Source organism: Lutra lutra, chromosome 13 (genome assembly GCF_902655055.1).
Source record: "Lutra lutra chromosome 13, mLutLut1.2, whole genome shotgun sequence".
In the NCBI taxonomy this organism is placed as follows: Eukaryota; Metazoa; Chordata; class Mammalia; order Carnivora; family Mustelidae; genus Lutra; species Lutra lutra.
This window is the reverse complement of record NC_062290.1, coordinates 64,154,284-64,181,590: the sequence shown is the minus strand read 5'-3', so window position 1 is coordinate 64,181,590 and position 27,307 is coordinate 64,154,284. Positions and strand designations below refer to the sequence as shown.

Here is a 27,307-nt window from a genome sequence, read left to right as displayed (position 1 = left end):
TGCTCACTTAGGAATGGTCTGTTCCTTTCTAAGATTTCGGTTCACTTATTCTTCATTGGTTTCATTGGTGTCTGATATCTCTTAAAATATGATGTAAAAAAATATATTCTTGGGGCGCCTGGGTGGCTCAGTGGGTTAAGCCTCTGCCTTCGGCTCAGGTCATGATCTCAGGGTCCTGGTATCGAGCCCTGCATTGGGCTCTCTGCTCAGTGGGGAGCCTGCTTCCCTCTCTCTCTGCCTGCCTCTCTGCCTACTTGTGATCTCTCTCTCTTTGTCAAATAAATAAATAAAACTTAAAAAATTAAAAAATATATATTCTTTTCCTAGTCGTCACGGCAGGACCAGTAGATTTCTGCCACCTACTACATCCTCCTTGGAAATGGAAATTCTTTAGGAGGTTCCCTTTTGGGTTTTCTATGAACCCAGTAACATCTCCTGCAAGTAATAATATTTTTATTTCTTTTTTAGTGTATCTACTCTTTCTTTTTCCACTGACTGGGAACTCCAGTACAGTGTGATACAGAAGCCATAGCAGGCATCTGTGTCTCTTTCCTGATCTCGGCAGGATAGCTTTCAAATGTTTCACTATCAAGTTGTTTGGTATTTGCTAATTTGGGTACCCTTTATCTGATTAAGGAGGTTCCCTTCTATATCTGGTTTGCCAAAAAATTTTAAGTGTGAATGGGTTTTGAATTTTATCAAATGTTTTCCTGCTGCCTTTGAGAGGTTTGGCAGTCCCTCTTACCCACAGTTTTGCTTTCCATGGTTTCAGTCACCCACGGCCAAGTGCAGTTCCCAAGCCGGTGAACTGTCAGAGGGTCGGTAGTAGTCTCACGTAATGTCATTCCTCTCACCTCATCTCTTCACGTAGGCATGTTATCATCTCATATCACCACAGGAGGGGTGAGTACAGCACAAGAAGGTATTTTGAGAGAGGGAGAGACCATGTTCACATAACTTTTATTACAGTTTAGTATAATTGTTCTATTTCATTATTTGTTATGCTTAATCTCTTACTGTGCCTAATTCATAAATTAAACTTTATTATAGGTACGTATGTAAAGGAAAAAGCATAGTATATAGAGGTTTCAGTACTATTCTTGGTTTCAGCATCCCCTGGGGGTCTTAGAACATATCCTCTGTGGACCAGTGAGGGGGCCACTGTAGTGGAATTTTTCTCTTTTATTCTGTTAAGGTCATGAATTACATCGATTGATTTTCAAACATTAAACTGAAGTGCTGGACTAAATCTAGCTCATGTGATGTTTTATCCTTTGTACACAGTGCCAAATTTAGTTTAACATTTTCTTTTCAAGTTTTGCATCTGTGTTCCTTACACTAAAATATACTTTTCTTTTCTTATCATTTCCTTGTCAGATTTGGCAGAAAGATTATGCTGACCTTATAAAATTAGTTGGAAAATGTTCATTTTTTTTTGTATTCTCTGGAATGTTTGTGTTAACAGCATTATTGGCTGCTTAAATTTTTGGTAGAACTTGATGGTGAAGCTTTCTAGAAATGGAGTTTTCTTTGTGGGACAGCTATGGATTATGTATTTAATTTACTTAATAATAATTTTAGGACTGCTTATGTTTTCTATTTATTCTGGTGTCAGTTTGGTAAGTTGTCTTAATAAGAATTTTTTTTGAAATTAATTTTTTAATTTTAATTCCAGTATTGTTCATATATAGTGTCATAATCATTTCAGGCATACAGTATAGTGATTCAGCAACTCTACATTACTCAGGGTTCAGGATGGTAGGTGTACTCTTAATTCTTATCCCCTATTTCACCCGTCCACCCGTTCTCCTCCCCTCTGGTAACCATCAGTTTGTTCTCTATAGTTTAGAGTCTGTTTCTTGGTTTTGTCTCTCTCTCTCTTTTTTCCTTTACTTGTTTGTTTTGTTTCTTGAATTCCACGTATGAGTGAAATCATATGGTATTTGTCTTTCTCTCCCTGATTTATTTTGCTTAGCATTATATTCTAGCTCTATCCATGTTGTTGCAAATGGCAAGATTTCATTCTTTTTCAATGGCTGGATAATCTTCCATTGTATATATACACCACTTCTCTATCCATTCGTCTATCAATGGACACTTGGTCGGCCTCCATAATTTGGCAGTTGTAAATAATGCTGCAATAAATATAGGGGTGCATATATCCTTTTGAATTTGTGTTTCTGTATTCTTTGGGTAAATACCCAGTAGTGTGATTATGGGATTATAGGGTGTTCTATTTTTAAATTTTTGAGGAACCTTCATATTGTCTTCCATAGTGGCTGCACCAGTTTGCTTTCCCACCAACAGTGCAGGAGGGTTCCCCTTTCTCCAAATCTTTGCCAACACTTTGTGGGAGTAACCCCCACTGGAATTTAACCATTCTGGCAGGTGTGAGTGATACCTCGTTATGGTTTTGATATGCATTTCCCTGGTGATGAGGGATGTTGAGCATTTTTTCATGTGTTTGTTCGTCAGATGGTTGTCTTCTTTGGAGAAATAATGGGAATTTAAAAACTTTACCTTAATCTCACAAAACAAACTGAGGGTTGATGGGGGGAGGGGGTTTGGAAGGCGGGGGTGGGGTTATGGACATTGGGGAGAGTATGTGCTATGGTGAGTGCTGTGAAATGTGTAAACCTGGCGATTCACAGACCTGTACCCCTGGGGATAAAAATATATTATATGTTTTAAAAAAATAAAATTAATAAAAAACCAAAACAAAACAAAAACAACTTTACCTAGGGGTGCCTGAGTGGTGCAGTTTGGTTGTGTCCAACTCTTGCTGTTGGCCCAGGTGGTGATCTCAGGATTGTTGGGCTCTGCATTCAGCAAGGTGTCTGCTTGAGAGTCTTTCTTCCTCACCCTCTGCCCGTCCCTTCTCATTCTCTCTCTTCTCTCTCAAATAAATAAATCTTAAAAAAAAAAAAAAAACCAGTTTAAAATCTCCAAACTTATTGGCATCATGTTATTGATAATACTCTCTTCTTATCTGAGTTAAATATTCGTTCCACATTCCTTAAATTGTTTTCTCTCTCATTTTTTTCCTTGACCAGTCTTTCTAGTGGTTTATCAATTTTATTAGTCTTTGCAAAGAACCAGATTTTAGCTTTTTGGATCTTCTTTATTGTATATTTGTTTTCCACTTCATTAATTTTTGCTTTTACCTTTCTCATTCACTCCTTTATCCTTTGTTTTCTGTTTGTTCTTTTTATAGTGTTTTAAGATGAATGCTTAGCTCTTTGTTTTTCAGCCTTTCCCCTCTGACATAATCTATTTTATTTTTTAATTTTTTTTAAAGATTTTATTATTTGACAGAGAGAAATCACAAGTAAGCAGAGAGGCAGGCAGAGAGAGAGGAGGAAGCAGGCTCCCTGCTGAGCAGAAAGCCCGATGTGGGGCTCGAACCCAGGACCTGGGATCATGACCCGAGCCGAAGGCAGCGGCTTAACCCACTGAGCCACCCAGGCGCCCCAAGACATAATCTATTTTAATGTCATAAATTCACTCTGCGTATCACTTTGGCTGCATGCTGCAAGTTCTTATAGATATTTTCATTATCACTCGGTTCACATTATTTTCCAGTTTCTCTTGTGGTTTTGTCTCCGATCCATGTCTACATAGTTTTTAATTCTCATAAAGAGTTGAATCATTTGAAAGTTGTTGAGAACTTTTTTGTGACTCATCGTGTTTGTTTTTTATAATGTATACACACCTGCCAAGAACGTGGGTTCTGCAGCTTTGGAATATTGTGTTCTGCATGTGTCAGTTCAGTCATGTTTCTTAGATGTGTTGTTCAGTTTCTCCTAACTTTATTGGTTACATTTGTTGTATTGGTTACTGAAAGAAGTGTGTTAATAATTTCCCGCCATGATTATAAATTTGTCTTTAAAGTACTGTAAATTTTTACTTTATATATTTCTAGACTGTTATTTGATATATATAAATTCAGAATTGTTGTATCTGCCTGGGAAATTGGACTTTTTATTATGAAGGATCCCTCTTGGTCTCTAGCAATGCTTTTTGCCTTAATGTATACTTATTTACTATTCATATAGCTATACAAGATTTCTCTCTTTTTTTTTTTTTTCAAGTTTTATTTATTTGACAGACAGAGAGAGATGGATCACAAGCAGGCAGAGAGGCAGGCAGAGAGATGGCGGAAGCAGGCTCTCTGCTGAGCAGAGAGCCCTATGTGGGGCTCGATCCCAGGACCCTGAGATCATGACCTGAGGCTTAACCCACTGAGCCCCCCAGGCGCCCCACAAGATTTCTTTTGGTTAGTTTTTGCACAGTATATTTTTCCCTAGCCTTTTTCTTTCAAGCTTTGAGCATCCTTATGATGTGTATTTTATAAGGACATGTAGTTAGATTTTACTTTTTGCACCTTGATCAAAGATCACTTCTGTATGTATATGTAGATCAATTTCTGGACTCTATTCCATTGATCTGTTTGTCTGTATGCCAGTAACACACTGTCTGAAGTCCTGTAGCTTTACAGTAAGTGTTGAAGTCCACTGGTGTAAGCCCTCTGGTTTTGTTCATCAGGGATATTGGTAATTTTCTTAAAATGTCTTTGGTTTTGGAATCAGGTTAATACTGGCCTCATAGAATGAGTTGGAAAGTGAACACTTCTCTTCAATTTTTAGGAAAACTTTGTGCAGAAATGTAATTATTTCTTCCTTAACTATTTGGTCGGATTGGCTAGTTCTCATCATGGATTTTTGCTGGTAGTTCCAGTTCAGATAAACATTACAGGGCTTTTACTTAATTTTCTCAATTTTCTGTTTGTATCCTTTTTTCTCTGATGCTGAAAATCTTGACTCTTAATGGCATTAGCATAATTATTCATGTACTTTATGTGTGTTTATTTCAAAATAACAATGCCAGTATTAAAATTTCCTTAAAACTAATTTTATTTTACTATTAAAAAATTTTCCGTAGTTCCAGAGTTGAAGTATAAAACCAGGGTATAGGCAAGGAAATCTAAATTCCACCTCTGACCTTTTCTTGCTTTTTCTCTTATTGGTGGTGTAATTTTGGAGGGAGGAGGAGAATGGGCACAAAGATTATGTAAATATATATACACACATACACACACACACACACATTTGCTGCTAGCCACACATATATACACTCATTATACGTGTGTATATGTGTGTGTGTGTTTATATTTCTTTCCTAAGTTTCTTCTTACACAAAATGACATACCTATACCCATCTTTCTGTACCTGGTTTTTTTGACTTAACAGTGTATCTTGGAGATGGCTCTTTAGCTGCATAAAGACATCTTTTTTATCCCTTTACATAACAGCCTAGTACTTCCCTGTATGGGTGTACCTCCTGTACTTAAGCAGTCCTCTCTTAATGGCATTTGGGAAGAAATAGTAACTTTTAAAAAGACATTTTCCGTATTCCAGACCACAGCACTGTGGCACTGGCCAGTAGAATTATTTAACCTCATGTAACAGTATTTTTATTAGAACCGTTTTCATTTTTACATCACTGCAGACATTCACTTTATAATATGCCAAGTTTTACTATGTGGTGTCCTGGGGACTGAAGGGGCTTTTCATCAGGAAGCTGAAGTTCCTACTTTTTGTTGTATCTCTGGGCTGGTGTTTTTAGCCTTCGTGGGCTTTGCCTTACAGCAGGTGCTTCTGTTTATCTTAAAAGACTTCTGCTTGCTGACGGAAGCACACACACCCCTCTGTTTGCAGCACCAATGTAACCTCATTAATTCCTTGTTCAGGTGATAGAACCCACCATTCTTACAACACCTCAAAGATGGTTTTCTCATTATAACCCATCAGTCTGAAAAAGTGATACATCCACTAGTCTTCTGCTTCAAGAAGTACCTGCTTCTAAATACATTAGTGTCTATATTAAGTATGTGTATATTAAGATACCTTAATATTATTTCAGATTTCTGTGATTTGTTGAATAAAGTACTCTCTTTGGCCTCGTATATAACCAGTGGATCCCTTTTGCTTAGGTGTGTCTTCTGTTCAAAGGATTTTAGTAGTCAAGCACTATTTCCTCCTTTATAGATTTGCCATGGAGTTTACTGAAATGTGCTGTTAGTTACTGAGAACCCATATTCGTATGTAACCCCTAATACATCGGTTTAGCTCTCTGATTGTTTATCCTAGAGAAAACATGAATACACTGGGACTTAACCAAATACTGTAAGTACTTTTCCCTCTTCCAGAGCCATACAAAGACCTTAAAATACTTAGGATCATTAACCTGCTTGTCACCTCTCCTACCCCAGCTTATACGCTCTTGGTGTCATCATGTGTTTGGTTTGTGTTAGACCCCACAAGGTGTAACTGTCATTGTTTCCTATAGTCCGTATTCACTTAGATTTTTAAAGCTGTTATACTGAGTATAATTGACGTACAGTGAACTATGTATTTAAACTGTACAAATTGATAATTTTGACCTACGTATACACCCATGAAACTGTCAGCACACATATGTGTATATTCTCTAGTACACTTGTTTCTACCATAGAATCTCTTAGAAAATTAAGGTGGGGGAATAAATTAAGGTGGTCAGCAAAGCCTATTGCTGTTCTGTTGGTTTTGTTTTGTAGCTACTAGAAATGCGAGGTGGCGTAAGAGAATTGTCATGATTTCTTGTGCCCCCATTTTAGAATTCTGCCCTCATTTAACAACTCAGTTAAGAAAACAAAAATGTGGGACCTCTGGGTGGCTCATTCGGTTATGTGGCTGCCTTTGGCTCAGGTCATGATTCCAGGGCCCGGGGACTGAGCCCCACATCGGGCTCCCTGCTCAGTGGGGAGCCTGCTTCTCCCTCTCCCATTTCCCCTGCTTGTGTTCCTTCTTTCGCTGTCTCTCTCTCTGTGTTAAATAAAATAAAATAAAATAAAATAAAAACAAAAGTGTCACCTTAGGCTACTTCAGTCCACTCTCTGATCCCCTCCATTTTAAAAATTCATTGTATCTTTTATCATTTTCATCCATGTGAGTAGTATGGCATTTGAGCTTTTCCAGTGCCTAGAAAATATTGATTTCTCATATTTGCCACCTCTTGGAAAAAGCAGCAGAAATATTTAAAGGCTTTCACATCCTGATTGAATCTATATCTTAGTAATTGTGATTTCTACAAATGAGATCAGTATACATTTTGATTTAGGTTCTTATTTTTAGACTATACGTACTAATTTTATGGGTGTGTGTGTGTGTTCTTTTTAAAATCCCCAATGCCTGAGAATATACTGATAGGTCATACAAAGGGACTTTTTTTTTTTAATTGTTTAGTGTATACTGCTGACTTTTGGGATTTTATTCTATTAGCTTACACAAAATTTATGTATTTGGATTATAAATTATTCTTCTACTAGCCAAAGAATCTAATATTTTTAGACTTTGAGCATAGTTTTAAATTAAATTTAATTTTCCTTTATTAAATGATGTAAGAGATTCTCACAAGTATAAAGTGAGTTGAATAACTTTTCAAAATGGGAATTTTGCACATTCTAATTTTCTGACTATAATAATACTTACTAACACTAAGCTCACTGGGTCATGCATTTGTATTATCTCATTTTGTCCTTAATATAACCCTGTGTGGTAGAAATTATTTTCCTTATGTGACAGATGAGACATTAAGGCAGAGAGAGTTGATAGAACTTAAAATTTCATACAGCCAGTAAATAACAAATTTGGGATCTAAACCAGGCAACATATGTCCAGAGCCTGGCCTTTTAATTGATATAAACTTGCCATGATTAATTTTTTTCTCTGACATTGTGAAGGAATTACATGAACCAAAATATTCTCACTAAATAATTGTAGTATTTTTGACTGTTGGACTCATGGGCTCACCTAGACACAAATACAAGAATGAAGTTAACTTTGTTTTTCATTCTTTTAGCTGATATAGCCCAGAGATATAGGATAAGCAAATACCCAACCCTCAAATTATTTCGTAATGGGATGATGATGAAGAGAGAATACAGGGGCCAGCGCTCAGTGAAAGCTCTTGCAGATTACATCAGGCAACAAAAAAGCGACCCTGTTCAAGAACTTCATGACTTAGCAGAAATCACCACTCTTGATGTAAGTTGTTAACTTTTACTGAATCAAATGAACATGCCTGTTTAATTAATGTAAACAAAGTCTAATGTAATCAAAGAATCGGGACATTTTCTTGGAGTTCATTGCAATGGATCTGACATCTACAGACTTAGCGAGCTAAATTTTTCTTGAATTAATTCTCAAGGGAAATGCTCATGTTTTACTGAATCTTTGGATAAAATATGTAGCATACAGTAGAGCTGCACTAATTTAAATTAATTGAAGGCAAAGCAAAGCTTGAGTTGTGAAGACATAGAAGTTAATGTCAGGCAAACACAACCAGAGTTTGCATATCTTCCTTAGTGGAGACACTCAGGATATCTGCACTAATGACTCCTCTATTAGCTCTTTGTATAACTTTTAGGGTCCTCTAAAATAGTCCTCCTTAATAAAAACCCTTCCCATTGTATACTAAGTAGTGTTTAAACAAAAAAATGGTATGGAGTTGGAGCTTTAGGTTGTCGTTGTCAGGTTTGAGATTTGACTTTTACCCTGCTTCCACGCTAAGAAGTTAGTTAGCCTTTCATGGGTCCTATCAGAAGACGCAAGGCTCCTGGGTCAGAGATAAAGGACTTCATTTCTTACATCCCAGCAAACAGCGGGAGCATGTTTGCATTTGTCTCCCCTTCCCCGCCCCCAAGTCCTGTGGAGGTGACATGGAGGATCCAGATGGATACCTGCACATGCCGTGGTTTCTGTGGTGGAAGAACTGGCCTTGGAGATTTGTGGTTTCTGACCCAGCAGTAAGCCTATTCTCTGCCTGAGGGAGATCACCTCATACATCAGGGCTGCTTGCCGCGAGCACAACCCTGAGGGACGGCCTGGGTAAAGAGTGGTCAGGGTCCTGCATTTAGCTGCACCTACCTGTGTAGGAGCGTGAGAGACCCATGGAGGAGTCTCTACCAACAGTCACACGTTATGAATCGATGTATTATTTGAAGAATAGTCACCTTACTTTGGAATTCATCACCTTATTTAGTAAAAGATTTTCATCGATCAGTTAAAATAAAATGCTAGAAGGAAATGTTTATGATTATATTAGATGGGAGGTAAGATTGTTTTCAACCTAATGTAATCTTTAATAGTTTTGGACTAGGTGTTAAAATCCAAATATGTATTTATAGTGCTACGCCATTTGTAGATAACGGAACAACAGCTGGGTGAATGAAATAACATGTTTATAGCATCACTATATATGTTTGCAAAATAATTACATACTTTATTTTACAGCGCAGCAAGAGAAATATCATTGGATATTTTGAGCAAAAGGATTCAGAAAACTATAGAGTTTTTGAAAGAGTAGCAAATATTTTGCACGATGATTGTGCCTTCCTTTCTGCATTTGGGTAAGTGTCTTAACTGAGAGTGTGTTAGTGGCTCTACTTGGCTGCCATGTGACATTCTGGTTGTGTGTGGTTATTTTCTGAAGATGATCTCTCCAGATGTGATCTCCATTCCCTTACAGTCACCAACTAGTCTTCCTTACACCTATCTTTGACTTCTTTTTAAGAGTTTAAAAGTCTGTTTATTCTTTCTGTACTGTATTCTATTTCAGAGTATGGGTGAGTGGAAAAGAATGGATAAGTTAACAACTGCCTCTCATGCTTTTATTCAGCTCATTTACTAACACTATTATGTGTTCACACAAAGTACTAACTTGGGGTTTCCAAACTGAAACAACTCCTAGTCTTTCTCATGAAGAAGCATGGGCTTCGTTGTCTTGATTAATCTTTGGCACTCTACCACCTTTTCTTCTGTCTTCCCTGTTCCATAGGAACAGTACTTTAAGGTTAGTCTCTTTCCTTCTGTGTTTGTAACCATCCCTCCCGGATCCTCTGTGACATTCATCCAGCAGTTGTCCTCGCTCTCCTGTGTTTTCACCGTGACCATTTTCATGACCTATTTTCTTTTGCCAAAAACATGATTCTCTCTTTCCTGACCTTTCTCTTCTATCTCTTGAGCTATAATCTGGTATCTCTTTTCATTTCTAAATTTTTCAAAGATTAGTTTATGGTTGGCTACCTTGAATTTCTTAAACCCCAACCAGTGAAAAATCCTTACCCTTTGGAAAGCCAGCTTTTGCCTGTGTTACTCTCGTGAGACTTCTCTCTGCACAGTCACAAACGGCTTCTTAATTGCCAGGTCCAGTGGCCTTTTTTCAGTCTTTAATCCTCTTCGGTTTCTCAGAAGGCTGGGACAGTCAGCTACTCGGGCCTTTTTCTGCTGTGTCTACACTTAGGCTACCTTGAATCCCCCTGGCTTGCTCCTTCCTTTTCTGTCTTTCCCTCCTGTTTTTTCCTTTCTCTCTCAAAATGGTATCATTCTGTAGTTCTTCCGCTTTTCACTGGGGGTTATCGCCATTGTCCTCTGACTTTTTGCAGTATGATTTCTCTCTTTGCTTTGGCCCGTGAGTGTTAGACTCCATTTTAGTGCATAGCTTGAGTAGATTCCAGGTTTCTGGCACAGCCTGTCCTTTCCATTTTGTGACCTTTGTCCTTGTAGTAATTCTTCTGTAGATTTTGTGTGTGTGTTCTTGTGAACACTATCAGTGATTTTGGGACATCAGTGTGGGCGTAAATAATAGAGAACTTCTCCCGGCCCCACAGACCCCGCTTTGTGTGCGGCCGCTCTCCGGCCACACGGGCCCCTTGCTGGCTTCCTCAGACACAGAGGGCGCTTTTGCAGTGGGGCCCTCGCCCTTACTGTCTTGGTGTCTAAAGTGCTTCTCCTTGATCTCATCTCCTCAGGAAGAGCTTTCCTGGTAACTCTCTATAAAATAGCACTGCCATCATCCAACTTGTCATTCTTTCGCCACTTAGTTTTCTTCAGAACACCTTTTTTGTGGGTATTTGATCATCCAAAATAAATATATCTATTTGCTTCTCTTATTACCAAAATGTAAGCTTCGTGAGAACACAGGCACTGTCACTTTTGTTTACTGCTGTGTACCCAGTGCCAAGACCATACCTGGTACAAGGAAGTGCTTAGTAAATAGTGAGTGAGTGAATGAATGAATGAATGAATGAAAGGAGTGTGGTACTGCTCTATTCAGAAACTAGAGATAAATCAGTGTTCAAGTAACCCAAGTATAATTTAGAGAGAGAAAAAAGTTGCCATTCAACTAAGTATTTGTTGTAGAATTCACTCACCAAACATTTATTGGGTACCTATTATGTGCTGGATACTGTACTAGGGCATAGGAAACAATGGTGAACAAATAAAACAAAAAAATTGGTTATTGGAGAATTATATTCTAATGATGGAGATGATTTCAGTTCATCTACTTTTTTTTTTTTTTTTTTTTTAGTAAGTTTTGGTTTTAAAGAGTGAAAAGTAGAGAATTCTGATTGAGTCTGACTTAGAAGCAAGTAATGTGTTTTTGTGATTGATCTATATGACCACATTAATGACCTTGACCCCCAGTTACTGGAAGCAGTCTGGTGTCAAAAATAGCTTTTTGGTGCTAAAGCTGCCAATCCAAACTTATAAAATATTGAGTCACAAAAACAGCTAACTAAAATTTTCCTTTAAAAAAAGTCTGCCTCATATTAAAGTTTTCCTTTAAGTACATGCATTTGTTGGTATTGCATAGTCTTACGAGGAGGAAAGATGATGACGGGTATATATTTCAAGTCATTATTATACATACATTGCAAAACAGTCAGCCAAATCTGTTTCATTCAAGTATAACACTGCTATTATTATTCTTAAAAAGTATTATTACTACTACTTTCTTCTATTAGAGCTGTTTCAAAGCCAGAAAGATACAGTGGAGACAACATAATCTACAAACCACCAGGGGTAAGTTGTTATTTCTTAGTGTGTATAATTTTAAATATAATTAAATACATGTATAGTATAATCATAGTTTTATACTTGTTAATTCACAGAATCATTGAATTTTAGTATAGAAAGGAACCTTAAGGCGTCATCTCGTACTAATTCAAACCTTTCGAAGTAAAGATAGGGACACCTAGGCCCAAAGTTACATAGGGATTTAGTGGCCAAGCTGGGACTAGAGATCTCCTGATCTGCAGGCCTTATCCATCTCTCTCTTTTACATTCATTATGAGACCCAGATTCTAAAAAATGCTTCAGTGGTCTGTGATCATCACTTCTACCTGGGTCCGACCAGCCAAGCTCCCAAGTCCTCTGGGGTTTAAATTAACCTGATACTTGCCAGACAACAAGGAGCAACTAGGTTGCTTTTAAGCCTTGGCTAAGAAGTTAAGTGTATCTAAACTTAGAAGCAGGTCCTTAGGCCCAGACGATGGTAGCCACAACCAAGAGGCAAAAATCATGGTGTTTGTCATCTCAGTTGACCTGCTGGTCTGTCATTGCAATTTTTCATACACGCTCAGATGGAAAACTGTTGGTATTTTTTCGATTCATAGTTTTATTTTAATGTTGTTTGCAGTGTCTTGATACACTAAAGGTTTTGATTTTTATGTAGTCCTGTGACTACAGGAATGAATGAATTTTTTGCTAGAAAGCTCATTTCCTATTCTGAATTCAGATAACTGTTCGCCTGTATTTTCTGCAAGTGCGTTTCATTAACAGTAGGTTACATAGTGTGACTATCTCCAGATTATCAGCATCCAGTACCATTGGCTCATATGTGCACGGGCTCGGAATCAGACTCCATTTTAGTGTCCGATCTGCCACCTTTCTAGGTGGGTAACTCCGGGAAGGTCTCTTAGCTTCTCTGTCCTTTGGTTTGTTTATTCATAAAAATAGCTGTGATTACACGAGTCCTTGCCTTATGGGGATGTTTCAGGGATTCACAGAGTGAACACATAGAAAGTGCTTACAACCAGCAGCGCTTGTAAGTCTACTTACACATATACAGTAAGTTTACTCGGTTAACGGCAGCTATTATTTTTGTTGTCATTTTAAGCACTTCATAAATACTGATTTTGAGTGAATTGTGGAGAGATTACTGTAGGTAAGTAATATTAGAGATAGCAGTGCCTTAGATTTGTATATATATATATAGTATCTTATATTTCTCAAGGCCTTTTCCTTGGAAGTTTCCAAATTTTCTTCTAACATTTTTAACTCTAAGGGATAGCTGAGTTAATTAATTTGGATAATTATTTTTCACAATGCCCGCCATTGGTGAAGATACTGATAAACAATTAATTGACTCAGATCTGAGGAAAAGCAGAAGGCTTAAACGTCACGGGTTGGATAACTAGGCCTCTGATAAATACAGATTTTTACAGCTCTCTTTCTTGGAAGTTCCATGGTTTTTGTTTTTGGAAGGGGGGGGTTTCGTTTGATTTTTGTATACCCTGTAGATTTTCTGGGCTCATAGATGGCTTTGAGAATGTGTTTTTGCTAGCACAGGTTAGATTTAATTATTTTTCCCTGCTTTTGTAACAGCATTCTGCTCCAGATATGGTATACTTGGGATCTATGACAAATTTCGATGGGACTTACAATTGGATTCAAGATAAATGTGTTCCTCTTGTTCGAGAAATAACATTTGAAAATGGAGAGGTATGACTTTCTGATGTGTGTTGTCTTTAATTCAGATTTCTGAAAGAGCAAGCTTCCTCCAGCCATCTTACTATTTGCTACACATTTACCACTTGTAACAATCATACAGTGAACAGAATTATGTCATAGCCATTTCTGTAATAGAGGCCACTGGTTCTTAGCCTTTGCAGTCCCAGAACCCCTCTCCGTTGCATTTCTAGCAGTAGCCTTGAAAATGAATTGGACCATGCCTCTCAGGTGATTCTGATACTCCCCCTTGGTTAAGGGGATGCCCTATAGAAGCAGTGCTGTGCACATTTTAGTTAGAATTAATTATATACAGTGAATAATCTTTTGCCATAAAAAGGTTTTTCTGGTTCCTGTCTATCCTAAAAGATGAAATTGTGTTCTTTCATCGTAGTAATGAAAGCAGTTATCAGATGTTACCTTATAACTGTCCTCAGTGATCCCATGCTCCTGAAATAAAGTCCATCCAAACTCTTTTTTTTTTTTTTTTAAGATTTTATTTATTTGAGAGAGAGAGAGAGAGCATGAAAGGGGCGAGGGGCAGAGGGAGAAGCCAGCTCCCTGATGAGCAGAGGGCCTGATGTGGGACTTGATCCTGGGACTCCAGGATCATGACCTGAGCCGAAGGCAGTTGCTTAACCAACTGAGCCACCCAGGTGCCCAAGTCCATCCAAACTCTTACAACTCCCATGAAAACAAAACACAAAAGTCTAATATTGGAGGAACACGTACAAAGAGCCGTGTTGTCTATGAGGCACATAAGAGCTGTGCATTACACATGGAAGAATTTTAAGTGTATAGTTTAGGTTTTAAATATATAGTTGAAATTTTCACATAGCTGTATAACCACCACCTAGTCAGTGGTCAGCAGTTCTGTCAAGAGTCAGGTGCTGAATATTTTAGGCTCTGCATATGTGGCCCAGAAGCAGCCTTGTAGGACATCTGGGTCTGTGCGGGAACGTTGCAGTAAAGCTTGCTTGCTTGTGTCTTTCCTGGTTTGTCGAGGGAACGTCTGGCTACTTTTCTCCATTCTCTAGGCTTTGGGTATGTTTAGCTGAATGTATTTGTTTATTGCCTTAGCTTATTTAGTCCTCAGAGGCCTAGAAAGATTTAGTAACTTGTCACAATTACTCATCTGCTTTGGTAGTTCTTTCTCTCTCTCTTTTTTTCAAAATGTACATTCTCTTCTTTATTTTTTAATTAATTGACTTTTAAAATTACGGTATAATTAACATAGTTTCATATTAGTTTCAAGTGTGCAGTACAGTGATTCAGTAGTTCCGTACATCACCCCATGCTCACCACAAGTGCAGTGCTTAATCCCTAGTGCCTGTTTCACCCACCCCCCACCCCTTCCTTCTGCTAACCATCAGTGTGGTCTCTATAGTTAAAAGAGTTTGTTATTTGATTCGTGTCTCTTTTTCCCTTTGCTCATTTGTTTCTTAAATTCTACACGTGAATGAAATCATAGTATTTGTCTTTCCCTGACTGATTTCACTTAGCCGTATACCCTCTAGATCCATCCATGTTGTTTCAGATGGCAAGATGCCATTCTTCTTATGGCTGAGCAATATTGCAATGTGTGTACATATGTATAAGTGTATGCACACATATGTATACATACATATACATATACATACATATACATACATACATATAGTACATATACCACCATATATATATATATATATATCCATGCCACCTCTTCTTTATCCATTTACTTGTGGATAGAACTTGGGTTGTTTCCATAGATAGTTTGGCTGTTGTAAGTAATGCTGCAATAAACAAAGGGGTACATATGTCTTTTCAAATTAGTGTTTTTGTTTTCTTTGGATAAATACCGAGTAGTGGAATTACTGGGTCATATGGTGATTCTATTTTTAATTTTTTAAAGAACATCCATACTGTTTGTTACTTCGGCAGTTCTTACAAAAATAGTTTCTAACACAGAGTCAACATGTATAGACCTGGAAAAATCTTCAACAATAAATAGGGCTCCTCTGCCCACCCCCATAGTAGCTCACACATTTTAGAATCTCTCTCTTAAACCTAAATTCTTTAGATTTTAATTACATGTTGTAAACCACTACCCAAAATCATTTAAACTACAAGGAAAGATTTGTTATCCCCTAAAGTTGGTTATCTGGATAATCCTCCCCTGGGGGGTTATCTTTTAAGACCGATTTCATAAAGGCTATGTTGGTGTGGACACAGGTAAACTTGGGAGTCCAGGCCACATGAACTGTCAGCTACTGTGTTAATGTGTGTAAATTGATACAGCAAACTAATTGACATGGATGTATTCAAACTACTCATCTGTTCATTACTTCTCCTAATAGTTGTTAGTGCTACCATACCTTTACTTAGTTTAATAAAGCAATACATTATATTTGTTTTTACTTTGAACCTAGCTCTTAAATTTTCTAGAAGGTGACTGCTGAGTCTTATTTCCCAATTAATATTTATTCAGCAACATTTGTCTTCATTTATTGAGTCATAGGTTGATTGCACACTATTGTGTATAGTAATCTGTGAGCGAAAGAGAAGTAAAGTGAGATTCTCTGTTTTTAAGAGGTTTTTGGTCCAGTAGTTTGCATGTGCAGGTGATGTAACATTAAAGACATGCCCCATGCCACATGAGGGGCACTCTGAAAACTTTCTGGGAATTCAGAGGAGAGAATTCATTTTTACCTTTAGCAGAAATGAGGTAGGAATCAGGGATGACTTTCTTGAGGAGGCATTTTGGTCCTGTAACAAAAGGACAAAAAAACTAGAAGTACTCATGGAACTAGGGAAGTAAGAGGAGGGGCCTGTGCATTACTGTCGAGTGGTGAAGGCACTGGTTGGACTTTGAAGTGGTGCTCTCAGACAGGAAGTTGGGAATCCAGACTTGGACTGTGGACTGGAACAGGGCTTGGAGATGGAGAAGGAACTGGTTAGTGATGATGGAGATTGTTGGACTAGTTGAAGTTGCCAGGCTAGAGCAGAGGAGTCCAAAGACAGAACCGTGGGAGTAGAAGCAATGAATGTGTTAGGGAAAGAAAAAAAAAAAAAAACTAAGCTAAAGAAATAAAAAGTGAGGAGGAAGTTGTAAGCTTGCTAAAAGATCAGTGTGGTGTTGGGGCTGCGGGGGAAGAGAGATGGAAAGCAACCGCTCAGGAGTGAATATGCGTTTTCTTCTTGGAGTGGTGCACACATTCTGGAATTGGGTAGTATTGATGTTTGAAAACCTTGTGAATATAATAAAACCCACCAAATTGTACACTTTAAATGATGAATTTTGGGACTCCTGGGTGGCTCAGTCAGTTAAGCTTCTGCCTTTGGCTCAGGTCATGATCCCAAGGTCCTGGGATTAAGTCCCCGATCGGGCTCCTTGCTCAGTGGGAATCCGACTTCTCTGTCTGCCTGCCACTCCTGCTGCTTGTGCACACGCGTGCTCTCTCTCTCTCTCTGACAAATAAATAAATAAAATATTAAAAAAATAAAATGATAAATTTTATGGTATGCGAATTATATCTCAATTGAAAAAGGTAAACATGACAAGAAGCTTAATAATTTATTCTGTATATGAGTGTAACGGGCTTCAACACGGAGATGGAAACTATAAGCAAACTCATGCCATAGAAGATAGGTTCCAGTTTCAGTTTTTTTTAGCATAAAGGATGTTTGTGTTTTCTGCTACTGGCGATTCCTAAATTACAGAAAGACACGCAAGAGGTTAGTTGATGGAACTAATTTTATTTTAATAATTTTATTATGAAGCCCTTTCTGGACTTTTTCTTGTGAGTCAGAACCTAACATTTGTCAGAGAGAATAAATGATGAAAATCTGCTGTCTACTCATCACATTTATCTTGATTTTTCCCCAATAGCAATAATACAAAATTTTAAGGCAGTCAGTAATTTTTGAGGTCCTTTCGTGTTTGTACCTTGTACAGACACATACACATATATAGTGGCAGATACTTGTTAATAAGTCCATACATTATGTATTGGTTAAAAGCTGGCTGTCTTGTGGGGCTTTTGTCTTTTGCTCTGAATCAAACACTTTTCAGCGTTGGGTAGTTCTCATGTAAGTGGAGTGGTTGTTGCAATAAACTTTAGAAAAAGCATGTTTCCCAGTCAGATTTATATGTTCCTGGTACACTCAATTTTTCAGTGTTATTTACAAAGACTGAAAATACTAATCATGTTTACCCCACCCTAAAGTCAACATCTTCATAAAGAACCAGCATAGTTCCTCCTTCGGTCAACTCATTTCTTAAATGTCATGGTGTCATCTAAAAGGAGCTGATAGAATAGCCCAGTGGTTACTTTAAGGCAGATCAGTTCCAGCCCTAGAGCAGGACATGTGAGTCCTCTGATTGCTTGGGTACTTGAGGAAGAGGGCATGGGTTCCTTCTTCCCATGAGGCTAACGTTTGTTTACACCATTGAACCTTTTTTTCCTGGCATGTTGAAACCGTTATGCATGTTAACGTGGGTTGGGTTCAGGTTGTTTTTACCTAGAGCAATGGCAAGGCCTAGTAATTCTTATTGACTACTTCTGTATACAGGAATTGACAGAAGAAGGACTGCCTTTTCTCATACTCTTCCACATGAAAGAAGATACGGAAAGTTTAGAAATATTCCAGAATGAAGTAGCCCGACAATTAATAAGTGAAAAAGGTAGACAGATTAAGGTGTTTATTTTCAGCCTTTCTTCTGTCCCTCCCCTTCCCCATTACATGCATATCCATGTAAACATATTTGGGTTAAAAATTTAAAAAGTAATGTTAAGTCTGTTCAACCCCTGAATTGACATGTCAGCATGGGTGTGGGATGCATTAGTAGAGATATTACGAAGTAGTGGCTTTTAAAACAAACACATGACCATATTAGCTCCCCCCAAATCAAATAGCATGAAAAGTGGGGTCATGGGCAGACAACGTTAGTTTTAGGTACTTTCTTCCAGCACCTTGATACTTGCCTGGTCCCTTTCTAATGGATAATCCCAGAGAGATCACTGAGAGAACTTAGACAGTCTAACATTTATTTCTAAATGAAAGGAAGTTGACTAGTTCCCTTCAGGGTTCTCCAAACCATCAGAAAGGAGTTTGAGTTTTTACCCACTTTTCCTGTGTAGTGAGAGAATAAAGTCAGGGCACTGTGTAGAGCCCTGCTCTTATTAGTCACGTAATAAGTATTTGGGGGCTGAATTATATTAAATGTCAACCAGTAGGTACGGAAGGGCATCCTTAAGGAAGTAAAAATGGGCCCTTGAGAACAGCACATTGTCAGTTTCATGAACTTGCTCACACTGAGACCTGGATAGGTAATTGCCCATTCAAGAAAAATAAAAAAAACTCACCATAGCATTTGAATTCAGGTTGAGCTCATATAATTTCTCAGGAAATTATACCATGTCCTAAGCACTAAATTCTACCTATTTCAAATGTAATATTTAGGTTGAAGTTTTTGTGATCTATATTACTCTAAAGCATGTTGGTTTTTAATTAATTAGTTAATTATGTCATTTTTCATGAACTTAACAATCTTATGAGACTACAGTCAAGAAAATTCTAATCTGCCTCTCTAAATTCTGTTTCCTATAAAGGTACCATAAACTTTTTGCATGCGGACTGTGACAAATTTAGACATCCACTTTTGCACATACAGAAAACTCCAGCAGACTGCCCTGTCATAGCTATTGACAGCTTTAGGCACATGTATGTGTTTGGAGACTTCAGGGATGTGTTGTAAGTATTCTCTTTTTTCTTCTTAAATTACTGATATGTGTCTCAAAAATGAACTTAAAACCATTGTTTGAACATTTTAAATAATCCTGTGTTGAACCAGGAATACTTCATTATTTGGATGGAGAAGGTTTTATTTTTCATTCTAGAGTGTGGTATAATTGTGAGAGTTCTGATATATTCCTATAGAAATACCAGAATTAGGTGATCTTAATGCTTGGGAATGAATCTCTGAAAGAAAATGTTTGCCCTTCCGGAAGTTAATTCTGAATTGAATGTGGTGTTTGTCAGCATGTCGAAGAAAAGATTCTAGTCCCAGGTCAGGTTAAAGGTAATCGGTAGTATCACTGCTCACTGTGGTGTGTAAGACCCAGAAGATGGCCATGGCTAGGCCTGTCTGTGGGTATGAGCACGATCCTTTCAGGAACAGGTGGGGTTTCTGACTCTGTTCTCCATTCTCTATTCTCAGCTCTTCATAGTATAAATAAATATGTTACCCCTGTCTCTACAACAGATAGTAGATTTTTATCTGCTTTTGAAGATGTTAAATACAGTGGTTAAAAAATGGAGATGTTTCTTCATGTATGAAAGTTTTAAGCAATAGGTATTAATTCAAACTAGATCTCTTCTTTTAAATTTATTTAAGTACCCTGTTTTATGTCCAGAGATTAAATTGCACAGTTAGTGGATGACTTGAAATCCGCTGCAGAATGAATTACCTCACTCACAACTCAGTATTTCATTATAGAGATGTAGTTGTTTGATAGAAGATTCTCAGTCTTACTGCATAGCAGACCCAGATTTGTGTCCTGCCTTGGGCTAGTCACTTAACTTCCCTGATCTTGTTTCTTTACACTTAAAATATGGTTGGTGATATAATTTACTTGATGGGATTGCTATGAAAATTAATGAGAGATGACGGTTGTGTTAGGAACCATAGGTACTAACAAATATTTGTTCTTTTTACTTTACTTACACTCAAAAGAATACTCTTTAGCCTATCAACTCATTAAATACTTACGTAGGTCTTTTGTAAATTCTTATTGTGAAATACATGTAACATAAAATTTACCATTTTAATTAAAGAGTAAAATTTGGTGGTTTGATGTTCACAATGTTATACAGCCATCACTAGTACTAGTTCCAGAATTTTTTCTTCATCTTAAACAGAAATCCCATAACCCATTAAGCAGTCACTTCCCATTCTGCCTCCCCTCAGCCCATGGCAACCACTAATCCATTTTCTGTTTCTGTGAATTTGTCTCTAATGGATAATTTCATGTAAGTGGAATCATAACAATTTGTTATCCTTTGTGTCTGACTTCTTTAACTGGGCATAACTTTTTCAAAGTTCATCAATATTTTAGCAAATATTGACACTTCATTCCTTTTTATTACCAAATAAACTTTATTATATAGGTATGCCATATTTCTTCTATTTGTCAGTTGGTGAATTTTTTTAATTGTTATTTTAAAATTTAAATTCAATTAATTAACTTATAGTGTATTATTAGTTTCAGAGGTAGAGGTCAGTGATTCATCAGTCTTCTATAACACCCAGTGCTGATTACATCACGTGTCCTCCTTAATGTCCATCACCCAGTAGCCCCATCTTCCCCACCCCCTCCCCTTCAGCAATCTTTAGTTTGTTTCCTATGATTAAGGGTCTCTTATGGTTTGTCTCTGTCTCTGTTTTTGTCTTGTTTTGTTTTCCCCTCCCTTCCCCTAGGCTCCTCTGTTTTGTTTTGTTTTTTCCTTAAATTCCACATATCAATGAGATCCCGGTCTTCTATATGACAGTCATTGTATAATATAAACCAAGTCATATAAACCAGTGGTTCAAAGTTTCCTAAGACTGGGTCCTTGCCCTCAATGAACTCACAGCCAAGTAGAGAAAGGAGACAGGTAGGGCAACAGGCAGTTGTGTTTTATGATGTGAGAAGGGCTCTGACAGAGCTCAACAGAGAGATACTGGATCCAGGCTCTGGAGATGTGGATGCCTGAGGTGGGTCCTAAAGTTCTATACAGGCTTATCATGGATGGAGGAGGAGACAGGTCTTAGAGAAGAGGGATGGGGGATACTGGCAGAGACAAGAATGAAACTGTGGCTGAGTATGTGTGGATAGGAGGGGCGATGCTGAGGGATGAGGCCATGAGAAGCATGCATCGGTTAGCTTCTGAAAGCCCTACGATGTGTTAGGGAAGTTTGACATTATCCTGAAAACTCTGAAGAGTCAGTGACAAGTTTGAATCCGAAGGTTATTTTAAAAAAAAAAATCCCTCTGGCTATAAACTGGAGACTAGATGAGAGGGAGTCAAAATAGAATCCAGGAGACTTCAGTAATCCAAACAAGAGTTGATGATAGACAAGTTGATGAATCTTGAATGAACAAATTACCTAAATAAGTTCTGGCAGTAGAACTAAAGCTAGAGAGATGCAGGAATCTCAAGATATTTTGTAGGTGGAATAGGAGGACTTGGTATCTTAATAAATGGGTGAAGAGAGCGGTGAGCGATGGCCAGGAACCTGACTTGCACAGCTAAGTGGGTTAGCCATTAACTGAGCTGGAGCACTCAGTAGAGGAACAGCCTTGTGGTAAAGGAAATGAGTTTTCTTTCCTGGCACACTGAATTTGAGGTGCCAGGGGCCACGAAGGAGGCGTTTCCAGTAGGGAGTTGACATGGCTCCAGACTCAATAAGGAGATAAGGGCGGGGTCTCAAATACATAAGAATGTAGCCGAAGTTATTGAAACAGATGAGATGATTTAGCACAGGGCTGAAAATGGAACCCTGATGAATGCCAGCCTTTAAGGGAGGACAGAAGAAGGAACATGTGTGAAAGACTCAGAAGGAGGAGGAATCAAAGAAATGAACGAAAAACCAGAGAAGAGTTCTATGGAGGAGCACTTGAAGCAGGAAGGACTGCTCAATCAGAAGGATGAAAGATCTGTTAGATTTGCTCCCTGGAAAGGCTGTATTGCGTGAATCAAAGAGTACTGTTTGGTGAGGAGATGGAGATTTGATGATGAAAATTGTTGCAAGAAGCTGGCCTCTAAAGGGAAAGAAAACTAAGGGGATGGGTCCAGAGAGACAGGATAAAGGGAGGTTTTGGCTTTTCTTTCTCTCTCTCTCTTTTTTTTCCCCCCACCCCCTTAGAGTACAAGAAAGTAGCCATGATTAAGTGCTTGTGGGAAAGAACCAAATGGATTGAAGAGTTACTGTAAAGACAGGAAAAAGAGGGGCTAATTGATCAAGCAGAGCCATAAGGGGCACAGAGGGAATGAGAAGCAAAAGAAAGAACCTTCTTCCTTTCCCATGAGAAAGAGAGAAAAGGAAGGGTGCATTCCTTTGGGGGTATTTGGGGCTTATGGTGTTAGTGACATTAGCAGAAGAACACAGACATTCCTGTCCAGTTCTTGTTTTTAACTGTGGCTAGAGAAGCAAGATCATTTACTGAGAGTGATGAGGCAGGGAGATGAGAGGCAGGACTGTGCTGGGTTTTATAAGGAAGAGTTGACCCAGAAAGCCATATGAAAGGTCCAGATCTCCCTAGCATCCCAGTGGAACTGCTACAGTTCCCTTAGCAAGCGTGAGCATTGATCTTCGGGGCTGATGGAAATGTCCTACCTGGTTGGGTGTCCTCTTCCTTTCATTTCTTAGCTTTGCTTCCTGAAGCTACAATCTCAAGCTTAAAGAATGAGCTTTTTGAAAGAGGGTAGTTCTAGTGTCTGGTCTCGCCTCAAGTGCTTCCAGGCAGAGAGACTGTGCTTGGCATTAAAAATCCTGTCTTATGCATGGCTTGTTCCTATGAAGTTGCTAGCACATTTCCCTACCTCTTACAGGGGCGAAATCTCCGATTGTTTACCTCTTTACTTTCACTGCAGACTTGCAGCCCCAATTACAAAGTCTCTTATTAGTGGAAGTCAACAGGATACTGACTTTACTACCAGTTGGCAACCAGACTATGCCCAACTTTGGCTTTTGTTCCTAGGAGCCCCGTGTTACACATGAAGGGACATCTGTGAGGATTTCCATCTTGGCCATCTTAAGTTTTCTTCTCCAGTTTTGAAGTCAGATTTAAGTGTTCCTTTGGCACTTCCAGTCCCTTCTTGGGGTCTGTTGGTCACAGAACCCAACTAACACAAGCAGGTGTCTTCATTATCACGTGACCCAGTCCCCCTTTCTCCAGCCCTAGTTTACTGGACCAAGAGGTGGGCACTTGACCAGGAAAAACTAATCTGTCCGCTGGCAGCATTCTCCTTATGCCCTGCTGTAAAAAGAAACTGCACCAGTAAGATTCTCCAGAGAAATCTGGAAATGGGAAATAGTCCTCCTCTATCCTGCAAGTGTTCAGTCCTGTGAATAGGGAGGGAGATAAGAGAATTGATTACACTTGAAGCTCTTTGAAACAAATTACTTCTTTAATTTCTCCCTTACGTGCCTGATTTTCCCTCCTAGGCACTGTTCACTCTAATATTTTTTAATTGTAAGGAGGCACATGCTGTGTGAGCTACACATTGAGCCTATGTGAATAGATGTTGGTGTTAAAAATCAAAATATGTAGCAAAGTGAATCTGACCATTTCATGGCTTGCATAATTGTTATTGTGCTGCATGGTAATTAAGGCTTAAATGATAAGCAGTTTCTATAAATTACTGTAATTACTGTTACTTTTAGTAACTCAGCATTTCTGGGGTCAGTCGGAGGAAGTAGTTGGGGTAAGCAGCAAGAAAGCAGATTTATGCTACATGGTCTCCTCCCACTCCACAGCTGGCATGGCGTTGGGGGAGGGGGACATGTTACCAGTGTGCTATTGACCTCTCCCTTATTTCAGAGAAACTGAGCCTTAGGGAGGTAACATAACCCGCAAGACCGCACAACTAACTAGTGGGAGGCCTGGGATTCATGTCCGAGCATATTGAACCGAAGTCCCAAGCTTTTAACCCATCCTATCAAAGTGGTTCCATTTTCAGTACATAGAAAAAGCAGTGTAAGTGTGAATGTCAAAGATGTTTGAAGAGATAGTACTTGTACCTGAAACTAAATCACAGATCTGTGAATCTTTTTTTTTTTTCTGTAGATTGACCAGATTGATTTCTTGCCAAATGTAAAGGAATAGATTTTACATGTAAAGGAAAAGAATGGGGGGTATTAGGAAGCTAAGAGCACATAAGGGCAGGTCTAGGAAATGGTCTACCGTCCCAAGAGGAGAAAATAGATGGTGGTGTGTGGCAGAAGGCTATCGAAGGACTTTCAAAAGAAACTCACCTTCTAAAAAATTGTGACCAGTGGATGCCGTACCGTGTGTACCTTTGCTGAAATGTGTGTACGTAGTGCTGCTGGGGCCCCGGACACGGGAAAGGGCAGACAGGCCTCAGATCCCTCCTGGGAAAAGGGAGCAGGAGTCCCCCAGCTCTGGGATCTAGGTCATTTATCTCAGATCATGAAATCACCAAAAATTATCATAATTCCTTAAACTACTCGTTCTGGGAAACCTGGCTGCAGCTGATGGGCTGCATTTTGGCGGTGTGAGGGGCGGCTGTGGTGGGGAGCTGGGAGGGGCGGGACAGAACGGAAACGGAGGGTAAGTGTCGCACTAACTCAGCAGCTTGCTCATCTGCCATGGCAAATTCGCGTGCCTCTTGAACTCGGAGAACAAACCAGGAGCTGGGCATAACGATAAAGAACTGGGAGGGCGAGGTAGAAGAAGCTTTTTAAACCAGGTCACCATTCGGTCTCTTTTAATGCTGAGAATTCCGTTTTGTTCTTCATGATTTAGGTGCTCCTGCCCCCCAGCCAAATGAGGCTTTTTTAAGTGGAAAAAATAGGTACTGAGAAAGCTGCTTAAAAGGCAAATTTTATTTATTTAGGATTTTTTTAAATCTCTTGCTTTACCAGCTGCTTTGTGACAGCATTAGATGTTCAATAAATGTTTTGATTAATTTGCTCTTAATTTGCTTATTTTACATTTAAGAGTTTGACTACTTTGGATGAACATCTGCACTTCGGGAACATATCCTAGTATTGATCAACTAGCCATTCGCCCCGTTGTTCCCGTCCTGTGCTAGTCACCTCTGTAGTTGTGATTTTTCTGGGTGTGTCTCTCCTGTCAGCCACAGGGCAGTGCACACAGTGGGCTGAGTCCCTAAACACCGTTTTTACTCTCAGGGAATGTACTTACCATTCAGCCAACATTCATTACTTTCCTACAAGTACTTTATATTTTACAAGTCGTTACATTTTACCTTATTTGGACCTACCAGCAAGATAAACCTGAAAGACAGCGGCAGGCTCTGTACCAGCTTCACTTTCTATTTTGTGTGTGTTCTCAGTTTCTGTAAGAAGCATATAAAACAGGTATTATTTCTGCTTTTACAATGAAGAACTAAAGCTCTGAAAGACTGAGTAACTTAACTAACGCCAAGTCACTAAAGAGGCAAAATGGTGAGCAGTTAGGTGCTCAGACTCCAGATCGAGACTGCTCAGATGGTAATTCCAGTCAGTTACCTACCAGTTATATCACTCTTGGCGATTTCTTACCACCTCTATGCCTCAGTTTCCTCACCTGTAAGATGGGAATGCTAACAGTATCTACATCATAGGGTATTAACTGAATGTGTGTATCTACAGCTCTTAAAACGGTGTCTGATAACATGGTAGGTGCTATGATAAGGCTATATTGCCTGTTACAGGAAATAATCAGATTCAAATCTAAGTCGTTAGACTATAAAAATAGTACAATTAAGTAAGCAGGTGTTGTTTTCATTTTACAAATGAGAAAGCTGACACTCAAAGAGGTCAAGTAACTTTAAGGGCAAAATACTGTTTTCTTACTACTATAGTACATTACTGTATAAGTTAAAAAGTAGAGTGAACAATACTAGGAAATCCAATCCAGCAATATAGAAAAAAAGAACAATATACAACTAAGTGGGGTTTATCCCAAGTGTGCAAGGCTAATCCAACATTCAGAAACCAGTCAGTGTAATTCAGCATATTAATGAATAACAAAAAAATTGATCACATTACCACATGCTGAAGCATTTGACAAAATTCAACATCCATTGATGACAAAAATGCTTAGTAAACTGGTGTGTGGAAACTTCCTCAGTCTGATAAAGAACATTTATGAAGAACCTGTAGCTAATATTATATTTAATAGTGAAAGACTGAATACTTTCCCCTTGAAATCAGGAACCAGGCAATGATGTTTACTGTTTCTGTGTATGTGTGCATTTAACATGTCATTTGTTCCTTTATTTCTGAGTATAAAAAATTTTATGTTCTTTGTGAATAATTCTGGAAGTTAATAAAATGCAAAAGAATAAATTTAAAATCATGCATAAATGCACAAACCAGAGACCTAGACACTTGTGTGTTATAAATGTCATCAGGGCCATGCTAGTTTATGAATTGTCTTTTTAATTTGTCCAGCACATTATAGACATCTTCCCATGTGATTAACATTTTTTCCTTTCCTTTTAATGGCCAGTTTGCCTTTGTATGGGTTTTATGATTTAACCCGTTGTTTGAATCCAGGTTTTCCTGTGAACAAATGAGTAACACACTTCTACTAATGGGACTTTACCAGACTCGTCCTCATTGACATTCTTGTCGTTTCTAGTGCCATGGAGTACCCTCTCCTTGAGTTCTGTGACACACCATTATGGTCCCCCCCCCTTTTTTTTTGGCTCTTTCATTGTTTTTTCTGATTGTGCTTCTTGTCTTTGACCCCTTGTGGTAATAATCATAGAGCTGTGCTGTCCAGTACTGCCTGCCCTGTATGAATACTGGTTTTAATTAAAATGATGTAGAATGTAGAAGTGATTGTCTCAGGTGCTCTGACTGCTCAGTGGCCATATGTGGGTAGTGGCTACTGTATTTGACAGCACAGGTACACAATCTTTCTTTGAAAGATTTTCTATCTTTATTGAAAGTTCTGTTGGACATTCTGTTGCTGTCG

At 38.5% G+C, this 27,307-nt stretch overlaps 1 protein-coding gene across 1 annotated transcript in view; it reads left to right on the top strand.

Moving 5' to 3' along the window:
- Nucleotides 1–27,307, top strand: part of ERP44 (endoplasmic reticulum protein 44) — a 94,570-nt gene that overhangs the window by 57,106 nt on the left and 10,157 nt on the right. The window contains exons 5-10 of the mRNA XM_047699048.1: nt 7,900–8,084; nt 9,333–9,448; nt 11,846–11,903; nt 13,488–13,604; nt 18,165–18,276; nt 19,205–19,346. Of these exons, the coding sequence (XP_047555004.1) occupies nt 7,900–8,084; nt 9,333–9,448; nt 11,846–11,903; nt 13,488–13,604; nt 18,165–18,276; nt 19,205–19,346 (730 nt within the window). The remainder of the gene's footprint in view (nt 1–7,899; nt 8,085–9,332; nt 9,449–11,845; nt 11,904–13,487; nt 13,605–18,164; nt 18,277–19,204; nt 19,347–27,307) is intronic.